Source organism: Periplaneta americana, chromosome 8 (assembly GCF_040183065.1).
Source record: "Periplaneta americana isolate PAMFEO1 chromosome 8, P.americana_PAMFEO1_priV1, whole genome shotgun sequence".
In the NCBI taxonomy this organism is placed as follows: domain Eukaryota; kingdom Metazoa; phylum Arthropoda; class Insecta; order Blattodea; family Blattidae; genus Periplaneta; species Periplaneta americana.
Genome location: NC_091124.1, coordinates 177,140,926 through 177,153,509, shown reverse-complemented (window position 1 = coordinate 177,153,509; position 12,584 = coordinate 177,140,926). Strand labels below are relative to the sequence as shown.

General features: G+C 36.6%; 1 protein-coding gene across 1 annotated transcript in view; it reads right to left on the bottom strand.

Annotated features, from left to right (window-relative positions):
* ND-42 (NADH dehydrogenase (ubiquinone) subunit ND-42) overlaps positions 1 to 6,185 on the bottom strand; it is a 34,170-nt gene extending 27,985 nt beyond the window's left edge. The window contains exon 1 of the mRNA XM_069834109.1: positions 5,472 to 6,185. Coding sequence (XP_069690210.1) covers positions 5,472 to 6,024 — 553 coding nt within the window. The 5' untranslated portion in view covers positions 6,025 to 6,185. The remainder of the gene's footprint in view (positions 1 to 5,471) is intronic.
* Positions 6,186 to 12,584: the final 6,399 nt, after the last annotated feature.

Below are 12,584 nucleotides of genomic sequence, written 5' to 3'. Positions count from 1 at the left end.
ACATGAGCAAAGACACCATTCCAGAAATAGTCTCAATATGTTAGTCACATAATGTTAATATGTAGGTACAGTGCAGTTACATCACACTTGATCCAAAGAACATGGAAAGATCCCAACCGCTGATTGCTTCATGCTTAAAGGCTGCGCAGACCTGTATGTTACCAGTCGTTGCCACAGCTTAGTACAGTCTGAGATGTTGGTGACAGAAGACATGTGTGCTCGTGTACTTCTTTTAAATATGTTTGAAGTGTGTGCGCTGTGCATTAAATTAATTGTTTAAATAACTGAAATTACTGCTGAAAAGTTTACAACGGCGAATATTTATGTACGAAAATTAGGTCAAAACAGATTCATGTCGACAAACTCTAAAATTCGTAGGCCAAAATGAAGGGTTCTAACAGAAGCAACACTCGATATTGGTGCATCACTTGAACGTTCTCCTAATAAATCTTTACCGGTACATCGTGTTGCACAAGAAGTAGGTGTATCAAAAACTTCAGCTATTAAACTTTTAAAATTGAAACCTTAGAGAGTTACTGTACAAGAACTTTTGCGTATGAATTCAAATTTCATCAAAAGATGTCGGGAATATCTGAATATTAATGGACACCACTTTCAGCAACTACTGTAACACAGCGAAATTAAATGATGACTGTATGCATGCCATTAATTAATGAAAGTTATATGAGTGCAATACACCGGAGATTACGGATCTAAAATGCTGCGTTTTACCTCGCACTCTACAGGCTTGCTTTCGCCCTTGTTATTTGAATCAAGTGTGATGCAACTGCACTGTACTTACTGTTATTGCAAGTTATCTTGAACTTCCTAAGAGGGGCAGAGGGAAGGAAGCGCATAACGTGGGTGGAGCCAACTGAGTTGTTTGCGCATGCTCCGCATCATAATCTCTTGTCAAGAAACATAGAGCTATTTCCTCCACTGCATCGAGTAGTGTTAACATGGAGCAGCAACCACAGGGTAGTATGGTGAATCACACCACCACGGAGAAAAAGTAACGCTGTTATCCACAGCGGAGAAAGAGAAATTATCGCAAATATAATAATTAAGTGTTGCAAGGAGGAAAAATTAAACAAATGTTTGTTAGAACTTCTTGATAAGGAATATGACAGAGCGGCTAAATACTCTGGCAAAAGCATTAGTTCCATGAAGACAATTAAGAAGAATATTGAATTACAACCGAATGAACCTCACAATACTCCTGGAAAGAATAGGTATGTAATGTTTAGAAATTATTGCTATAATAGTTATGTACAATAGTGTGTGTACTGTGAGCAACATAATTAATTACTGTTGTAAGTTATTATTTTGTTATAGTTCCGCAAAACATACTATTTCATTCCAGAATTAGGACTTGCATAAAGTTGAAGTGGACGACTTTGATCAACATGTCATTCGGGATACAATCGAAGAATTCTATCTTGTTCAGAAAGTAGTACCTACGTTTAAAAAGATAATTCCGAATGGATGATGCCATTGACGAAATAATTAATTAATTTTGGACCAAGCGATGAAGATGATAGGAATATGGATTGTGTATAATTGTAAATTAATGTAAATTCAAATAATAACCCTGTAAAATATTGTTATAAGAATATGTACATATTAGCTGTAGGTGTAAGACATGTAGGCCTATATAATTTATAGAAATAACTTAGGTGTAATAACTCCGCCATTGCCAGTCCCCAGGCCGGATGAGAGAGGAGGAGTGTACACACGATTATATTTAAATACTTACTCATTGCAGGTTAATTAAAACCTGCTACGAAACTATGTTCTCCTCTCAAAACCGGAGTGTCGTGAGATGTTGATGTCTGTATTGAACCAAGTTCTTTTACAGTAGAGAGTCGTAAAGTGAAAGAACCAACGTTTTCTGAAAAGAGTCATGTTACCCGAGAGAGCGGCATCCTTGCCTTGCCGTTACGTTGATGAATACATGCCGTACCGAGCAGTACGAAAGACAGACTTAGGGGATGTAACGTTCAAGATAACTTGCAATAACAGTAAAGTTAAGTTGAAAATTCACTTGTCCCTAGTCTTTAATAACCTGCCTATAGCAAACTGAAAAGACAGTGAAGAATGTTAAAACTATAGTCCCGACGCTGTTATTTCCGGCATTACTCCGCCTCTTTGCTTACGTCTTAGAAAGTGAAGGCTCTATAAAGTCTAGGTAGGTAGTATCGTTCGCCATTTTTGTTCTTACGTTGCCGAGCTACCATACGAGGAATCTATTTGCCACACCGTTAAACATTATCATGTCGTAGCTCCTATGATAATAAATCAAACGCAATGTAATTCAGGAAATAATTGAATGGCAAATAATGTCTTCGTGTGCTTTCTGCGAACGCCAACGAAAGAGCTAAAATGGCGGGCGATTATATTAAGTATTTATCGAGCCTTAAGAAATGAATCAGCGAATCACAAGACGCACACGTTTAAATGTAGCCGACCTGCAACACGATTGGCTGCCGGAAATTAGAGCGACGGGACTATAGTATCAACAACACAAAATCACTAACCCTGCTTCACATCTAGATTTCAAGAAAATAGTTGTACTCAACATTGCCTAACTTGCTTAGCTTCAAAGATAACTTTGCTGTCCAACTATGGTGTAACAAATTGTGTACTGCAGAGTTCCTATGCAGATCGGTCCTGGGTAGTAATGTTCTGCAAGCTTAATGACAGTAATGTGGAGTTTCTGTTCCAACGAAGCTGAGTGTAAGGGGTGGAGTAGGACTGATCTGTGTAGGGAAGCGTGCACGAACCTGTCTGTACGCTGGCAAATGACTGCTCACCACCTGACAACAGATTTTGTTAGGTAGAGGTTAGAGTGGTTTAAACGATACATTGGAAGATCTGGATTTCGCTGATATCTGTTTGCTTTCCCATAGTTTTGGTGACATGCAGAATAAAGTCAGTACTTTATTAGAAGTAATAAAAGGGGCTCATATGAAAATAAACATAAAGAAAACTAAAGAAATGAGATTAAATAGTAAAAAGACAGATAAAGTTATAATAAATAATAATACCATTGATACTGTCCAAGAATTTAAATATTTGGGTGGTATAATTGACAAGGATGGTGGAGCCTTTGAGGATGTAAAAAACCGAATAAAAAATGAAATTAGTGCATTTGTCCAGTTGTACCCAATATGGAAATCTTATATTATATCTAGATCTACAAAAATTAAAATCTTAGGGTGCTATGCATAGACATTTCGCTAGCCCGCGCTACGAGCGTGCTAAACTAGCCCCAGCTATCGAGTGATTATTTGTACAGGATTCATATTATATCATATCGCTAACACTGGTTTATGAATACGAAAAATGTTAGTTCGCTGATCATCCACCGGAAGCTTGCGCTAAGAATGTCTATGAATATGGCCCTTTAACAGTAACGTGAAATCAGTCTTATTATATGGCTGTGAGACATGGAAAACAAGTAAAATTATACAAAGTAAACTGCAAACATTTATTAATAGATGTTTACGAAGAATCTTAAAAATTATACAAAATAAACTGCAAACATTTGTTAATAGATGTTTACGAAGAATCTTAAAAATTAGATGGCCAGATATGATCACAAACTCAGAACTATGGAAGATAACAAATCAGAAAGAAATCACAATAGAAATCAAAAGACGAAAGTGGAATTGGATAGGGCACACAATCAGGAAAGAAGATGGAGCAGTAGAAAATATGGCTTTGGATTGGAACCCCCAGGGTAGTAGAACAAGAGGAAGGCCAAAAAATACATGGAAGAGAACAGTTTTGGAGGAAATTGCTAGGGAGGGGAAAACATGGAGTGAAGTGAAAAAAGTTGGCTATGAATAGGGTCCGATGGAGGCACTTTGTGAATGCCCTATGCTCCTCATAAGGAGATACAGGAGTTTGATTGATTGGTTGGAGTGGTACTGGTCTGCATAGGAACTCTCTGTATTTTATCATCTGCATAAAAAAAGTATCTTATTCAACAATGAGGTCTGAAGCCATAAAATTATACATGAAACTGATGCTGAGGTAGTTCCGGTGATTTCGGCAATGAAAATCGTTGAATTTATAAGGGATTTTGGCAATTGTCTATAACAACCTAGACCATCGATTTATTAGTTTTAGTGTTTGTAGGTAGATTACATGTTTGTGACTTTTCGTAGGTGTTGATTGTTTTTCGGTGTCAATTAGTTATAATCTTAGTTTTTTTAAGTTGGTTATTTAACAACGCTGTATCAACTACGAGGTTATTTAACGTCGATGGTTGGTGATAGTGAGATGGGAGTTGGCGAGATGAGGCCGAGGATTCGCCATGGATTACAGGCATTCACCTTATGGTTGGGGAAAACCTCGGAAAAAACCCAACCAAGTAATCAGCCCAAGCAGGGATCGAACCCACGCCCAAGTGTAACTTCAGATCGGCAGGCAAGCGCCTTAACCGAAACCGACCACGTCAGTGGCTATAATCTTAGTTGAATTTTAATATTTTAGGTATGTTCTGAACGGTGTAAATTAAAGTTGGAACAAGTATTTCAATTGGTGGCTTATGTGTTATGTTACCTCATTGGCAGTTTTTTTTTTATGCAGAAGGTGGAAGTTTCACAGACAACGGTTGTGGATCGTAAGTTTTTAGGGATTTAAGTATTCATAGTTTACAGAATTTACATTGCTTCTACAGTCATATCGCTTTGAATTTAGTTAAGAGGGCGACATTTTTTGATCCTGTGGAGAATAGAGACGCAGGTATTTTGAAGAGTGTCTTGTTGAAGAAAGTGAAAGCTAGAAGTATTTTAAGTTAGGTTAGGGTAGGCCTATGTTCGTTTAACGAGTAGAATGAACCACCTTTAAAATCAGTATTGTAAAGAAAAAAATCGGTACCGGTAGTGTAGTTGTTTCAGAAAAAAATTCTAAGAACTTTTGAAAAACTGCTTTAAAAAGCGTCTTTTTTAATTAGGTTATTTTACGACGCTGTATCAACATCTTAGATTGTTTAGCGTCTGAATGAGATGAAGGTGATAATGCCGGTGAAATGAGTCCGGAGTCCAGCACCGAAAGTTACCCAGCGTTTGCTCAAAATGGGTTGACGGAAAACCCCGGAAAAAACCTCAACCCGGTAACTAGCCCCGACCGGGATTCGAACCCGGGCCACCTGGTTTCGCGGCCAGACGCGCTGTTACTCCACAGGTGTGGACTTTAAAATGGGGTATTTTGAAAAAAATCGGTGGTGTAGTCGTTCTGATACCGGGATTTTTTTTGTGGATATGCAGTTGACCGTATGTGCAAGGTATAGCAAAAGCCTAAACTACCCAAACCTAACCTGTCACACATTCGTACACGCAAGGTATGTAAGCGGAATACGAAGGGAACTACCTCATTGCTAGTTTGGCCGAATTATAGATCACTCATTTAAATGTTTGCACTTCAGTTTCTCTGTGTTAGAAAGTTGGAATCAACGTACAAACCTGTATTCAAAAGATGAGCCAATGCATCAACGTATTGGGAATATCGCAGTTTATACTTCAGTATCTGAAACTTTGCTACATTTTCATGATTTGGGTCCAAGCAAAAGTTTTTTTCATCGAAACTCCTTGTTCCCGGAGGTAGCTTAGGATCCAATTTCCTCAAGTCATAACCGTAACTATTGATATATAAATTATCCATTGTAACTTCGGGCATATGTAACATGTCTAAATCCTCTGCCAAACTTTTGGCAAATGCTGTTTTTCCTGCCGCAATCGGTCCCTCCACAACTATTATTTTGGTGTTTTCATCAAATCTGTGAGTAGTTGTATCTTGTAACCATGCACGCCACATGTTATAACTTTTTGTCTTATAAGGAAATGGTGCAGGTCTTACTTTGCTCTTATCTCTAAGTGCAGAACCTGAAATACTCGCGGCTTGAATTGGACATATTCTCTGTAAGTTAATCTGCAAGAATGGTTTGCTAGCTGAAGTAACACTGGAAGGAGTAGCAAGAAACTTGCTTACGCCTACTCGGATGCCAATCCAAGCCATTTTAATTGCAATATTGGAAAAGAACTACACTTCTCAAAACATGAACAACTGTCACTTCTGCATTAAATAATCACCGTCTCTGTAAAATCACTTTTTTATTTCCATTCACCCCACAATTCGTTCGCAGAGGTCAGAATCGTCAAAATTAGGATCAGTAATCAATTCTACCAACCAAAGAAATTAAAATTTCCCTACAAAACATAATAAATTTCTCTACACTACTGTAGTCAACTCGGCAAGCTCACCAACAGAGTGCGCAAAATCGTTTTAACTTTTAATGTTCGAAATAAATGTGCTAAATCAGACACATTAAACTTAAACATTATTATTATTTATTTTGACTAACCTCACACATTCTACAATTCTTTAAATTATTTATTTGGTATTCTTTTATGATCCCGATAGAGGGAGATGATATTTTTAAGGTTTTCTTTTCTATAAAGATGTTGTAATTGTTTTTATATGTATTTGCGGACAACAAAGTTAATTAATGATAAACCAGAGTTTAGTATGGTATTATCACACTTTTTAATTGTGAGAGTATAAAATATCATCGTTTTATGTTAACTCGATTTGGTGCCTCATCCATTGTTGTACAAATACGGTATGCCCGATATGCCGCGTTCGTTACAGTGAATCAAATGTGGCATTGATTTTGTAAATGAATTTTATATATTTAATTATAAGGAATAGATAATGAATTGAATTATTATTTTAATTTATGGTAGTCTATTATGATATATTATTTAATTTATCATTCCGCATTATAGTTTATGTAACACAGACATACTTAAAACTTAAAACCATACTACTCATTGTTGGCAGGCATGTCTCCAGCTCAATGTGAAATCAAATTTCGAACCGACTTGTGTGATTGAGAATGTGTTACAGATGTATGGAAAAAACATAATGTGTTGAATTGAAAGTTTGGGTGGAAGAAGTTGCCGGTGATGCAGTAGTTCGAAAGCGGGATGTAAAATATGGTATAAGGTGAAATTGAATAAAATATTCAGATTTAATTGCCCATACTGATAGCAATAAACACAAAAAGAGTACGCTTAGCGAGTGTTTTTCTGTTGCTCGACAACAGTTGCTGAGTGCCGGAAAATTAACTTCGTAGAGTGGAAAAATGTTTCCAACACTACAAGCTTCCGGGCAGAGGTGAGTGTTATTTTAATTTCTACAGAATAAGAAATATTATAATTAATTTAATTTTAAATCTCATTATGGTTCATTCCATATTTTAGATTGCGATTTTCAGTGATGCATGTAGTGACCATCTCTAAATTGGTATTTTCTTTCCTTATCCTACCATTGTCAAATGCAAAGGTTGAAAGGCTGTTAAACCAGATGTATCTTGTGATTTTTTTTATTCGCTATACTGGAGAATTAGCACGGTCACTTTGAACCGTGCCGTTACGTTTAGCACCAAATTTAAGTAAATACACAATGTCACCAACATAAGAACGTGACGTTGGTGTGTGGCGTAGTTGGCGGGAGAAATTTTTTCTCTCTCTGTCTACCTCCTTCGTTCTGAACATTATTGAGAGATAGCACCACTGTTAGCGACAATGTGTATTTGCGTAAATATTGCGAGTAAATTATGACGAGTGCCTTAGATGAGAGGCTCGGGACAGAAACAGTTTTGCTGTAGCGCATGCGCGGACCTCTCATGCAGTGGGAGCGTGATCCTTACTTGAATTTATTTTTGCGTGTACTTGCAGATTAAATGATTGAGATCCCTTCTTGCTCCGGTTACAGGCCTTGCATTTACGAAGGTTATGTTATGTTAGGTTAGCTTAGCTTAGATTAGCTTAGCTTAGCTTAGGTTAGCTTAGGTTAGGTTAAATTAGCTTTGGTTAGGTTAGATTAGTTTTGGTTAGGTTAGCTTAGCTTTGGTTAGGTTAGGTTAGGTTAGGTTAGCTTTGGTTAGGTTAGCTTAGGTTAGGTTAGCTTAGGTTAGGTTAAATTAGCTTTGGTTAGGTTAGATTAGTTTTGGTTAGGTTAGCTTAGCTTTGGTTAGGTTAGGTTAGGTTAGCTTTGGTTAGGTTAGGTTAGCTTGATTTGGTTCGTCCATGTAGTAGTTAAAATTATATAATATGACAGTTTTTGATTCGTAATATTGTTAAAAAATAATAGGCCTATAATGAAAGCGGTGAATAATTTCATGGTCCTTAAATTTTTTTTTTTCGTAAAAGGCTAGGTATTTTTCTATAGGCCAGAAATAAAACAGCAACGCCGTCATAATTACGTACTTTACGCTTTGGCGAACATTAACCGGAAATTTACTTTCCATCATTTTAATTGTATTCCGTGAAACACATCTTTTTTCCTGTTAATTTCCTTGTGATAACCTAGTTTATTATCTTATTACATCTTCATTTTCATTTAATGCATTCAAAAAACCGCCGTTGTACTACATAAAACCTTGAACTTGACTAATGGAGTGAATTATTTAAGAATATAGTCGCGAATTTGACTACCACCATTTCGATTATATTTTGTTTGATACGGCTCGGTACGGCCCGGTGACTAGTGGCCAGCGAGTAGAGTCGACTATCGATATTGGTCTGCCGTGCGTATTATCCAGTTGTTCCTTTTTATTTTAGTGGGTTATTTTACGACGCTGTATCAACATCTAGGTTATTTAGCGTCTGAATGAGATGAAGGTGATAATGCCGGTGAAATGAGTCTGGGGTCCAGCACCGAAAGTTACCCAGCATTTGCTCGTATTGGGTTGAGGGAAAACCCCGGAAAAACCTCAACCAGGTAACTTGCCCCAACCGGGATTCGAACCCAGGCCACCTGGTTTCGCGGCCAGACGTGCTGACCGTTACTCCACAGGTGTGGACATGTATCTTGTGAAAGATAAGCACGGAACAGGATGGAAAATCCCATGATAAATGCAATTTTGACCATTCGAGTAGGATTGAGAAAATTTGAAAAATGTTGTTGCACTTATGTATTGCCTCAAGATGTTACAGTTGTCAAAAAAAAAAAAAGTGGCCGCACTCTTGAACAGCGAAAATTTTCTATGTCCACTTCAGGTCACGGCGATGTTACACGATGCATGTCCTTGTAGAAGCAGTTCCGGAACTATGGAATTATTAAATATCTGCGTCTCATAGACCAGCGGTAGAGAGCTCGCTTAATGATTCGAAGAGTGAGAGTTCGGGTTTTGTTTAAATTTTTATTTTATTTTTTTAATCATTCTTTAGTGATATAAATAATATTCAAATTATATTTTGTATTCTGTTATCGTTGTTTAGCGTTACAAATAATATTCAAGTTAACATATTCTGTTATCGTTCTTTATCGATATAAATAATATTCAAGTTATTTATATTTTGTTATCGTTCTTTTAGCAATATAAATAATATTCAAGTTATAATTTTTTACATTCTGCTATCGTTCTTTAGTGATATAAATAATATTCAGGTCATCATTTGTAATCTGTTATCGTTGTTTAGCGATATAATTAATGATATTCAAGTTATCATTATCGTTCTTTAGCGATATAAATAATATTCAAGTTATTTATATTCTGTTATTGTTCTTTCGCGATATAAATACTCTAATTTTATATAAGTAATTATTGCAATATAAATTACCATTCTCTTTGTAAAATAGGTTATGTTATTTAAATTGGGTCATTCCATGCCAACTGAGCCTCTGAGTGATTTTTTCATTTATTAATAAAGTGTATGGCACTTTGATATATCAACTGTTAAAAGTATGAATTACACTGCCCTTAAAGAAAACTTGTCTTGTATGTAATATTTTTGCAGTTTTTATTATGTTTGTTGGTAGGTTCTTTGAATAGTAAATATGTTATTTCGCATGCTTAAGTTTAGATCCTGCTGTTGTCATAAAACACTATGTTGTTGATCATCCACTTTTGGAGGGAAATGTATGAAGCTTTCCAAGTTCAAGCATATATTACAATTCAAGGTAAGATCAAATTAATTATAGCATATTAAAAATTGCTGTAGCATGTAACACCCGTTACACAAAATATGCAATAAATTTTAATTAAGATCTTATGAAATATTTGTTCACAATATCCTGTAGTGAAAGTGAGATTATAAGGTTGCTTGTTGAGATCATAAAATTTTAAAATTAATATTTCATTTATTTTATCCAGAAACGGTGTGACGGGTGTTACAACTCTTTAAGTAAGGGGTGTTACAGTATTCATATAATACCAGTTACAAAATGTTGTACTTACCTGCTGTAACCTATTACAATAAAAAATAGCTCTTAACTCTCTCTTAAGTAATTTAAGTAGTTAGAGTCCATTCTGTATAAAATATTTGTTTGCTCTACCACGATCTAATGCATTTGAATGTGCTTATTTCTAGAAATGGCTCCTGTAAACAATCTCATGAAAAAAACATGTTGCATTTGGGTTCTAATGATACAGTGAAATCCTATGCCATAATAGGTAGTGATTTATCACTGAACAAGTATGCAGTCTGGACTTTCTTTAGCACCATAAGATGATGATTCCACAGATTTTGGAGATTCTGAAGATGGGATACTGACAAGTGAAACACAAGTGATTCCCATGTCAGTGTACAGCATTGATAGATCTGAAATTAAGTCTGGCATGTTTGTTTTGGTAGGGTTTGTAAGTGAAAACAAGAAATCCGGGTCATCAAAGAGTGAAAAAAAGTTCCGATACATTGGAATATGCCAGAACCAAGCTGACAATGAAGAGGATGTTAAAATTATGTTCCTGAAAGTTTCTGGGCACAGCAAAAAAATCTTCAAAGCTGATGAAAATGATATTTATTTTGTAAAATTTAGTCAACTGGTCAGGAAGTTACCAACACCTGATGTTAAGTGTCAAGGAAACAGACTGTATTATGAATTCAGTGACAGTGTAAATGAAAAAAGATGTTTAAAATTAATTACACATGCACTAAAATATCTGTAAAACAAACATAATTTGAATGTTCCTCAATTAATCTATTTGTTCCATTCTAGGCTATTTAATAAATTATTATTCAATTTCATGGAACTCCAGTACCGACAAAATATAGTGTCTATATTTGTCTCTGCTGCCAACATACTAGTTAAAAAATCACTACCATTTGTAGTATTTGTCAGTACCGAAATTCGAAACGAAGTTGGCAAAAGAAAATTCAACCTGCAAACTAGAAAATCACTACAATCCACTAGCATATGTAGTAATGGGGGAAAAATGGTTAGGTTTCATCCTTAGGGTATGAAGTAAACTGACCCGGACTATAACTGCATCATGGATGGAAGCATAATTTAACCCCTTTAACACAAGACAGAAGTAATAATGGAGGGTTCAAATCTTTACTTATCCCACTTTAGCCAGTTCATATTTAACCCCCTTTACATGAGCACCCGCGAAATATTCTAGCTCATGAATTCTATTCTATTTGATTCAGTTCGATTTGAAGCATCATCATCATCATCATCATCATCATCATCATCATCATCATCATCATCATCATCATCATCATCATCAGTAGCTCCACAACTCATTGCTGAGTCTTGGCTTCCTCAAGGACTCGTCTCCAGCCATCGTGATTCAAAGCTACCATCCTCCAATTTCTCACCCCAGAGCTCTCGCATCACCATCCACTCCATCAATCCATCTCGATCTCGGCCTTCCTTTCCTTCTTGTCCCATCCGGCTGTGTTAGCATTACTCTCTTTGGGATCTCCGCCTCTACCTTCCTTATCAGGTGTCCTGCCCATCTTAGCCTGGTTAACATTATGTATTTAGAGATTTCCACAGCTTCATAAAGAAAATACAGTTCTTGGTTATACCTTTTCCTCCATACACCCTTGTCACATACTGGGCGCAATATTTTTCTTTTAAAACAGTGGAGAATTTGTTCATTATTTTTGTTCATAGTCCACGTTTCACAGGCATACAGTAATACTGGTCTTATAAGGGTCTTATATAACAGACTTTCACAGATCTTGATAATATGTTACTCTTCATATGTTGAATCAGACCAAAATAACATCTATTGGGTCCACACCTGTCGAGTAACGGTTAGCGAGTCTGGCCGTGAAACCAGGTGGCCTGGGTTCGATTCCTGGTCAGTGCAAGTTACCTGGTTGGGGTTTTTTCCGAGGTTTTCCCTCAACCCTATACGAGCAAATGCTGGGTAACTTTCGGTGCTGGACCCCGGACTCACTTCACCGGCATTACTTACTTACTGGCTTTTAAGGAACTCGGAGGTTCATTGCCACCCTCACATAAGCCCGCCATTGGTCCCTATCCTGAGCAAGATTAATCCATTCTCTATCATCATATCCCACATCCCTCAAATCCATTTTTATATTATCTTCCCATCTACGTCTCGGCCTCCCTAAAGGTCTTTTTCCCTCTGGCCTCCCAACTAACACTCTATATGCATTTCTGGATTCGCCCATACGTGCTACATGCTCTGCCCATCTCAAATGTCTGGATTTAATGTTTCTAATTATGTCAGGTGAAGAATACAATGCATGCAGTTCTGTGTTGTGTAACTTTTTCCATTCTCCTGTAACTTCATCCCTCTTAGCCCCAAA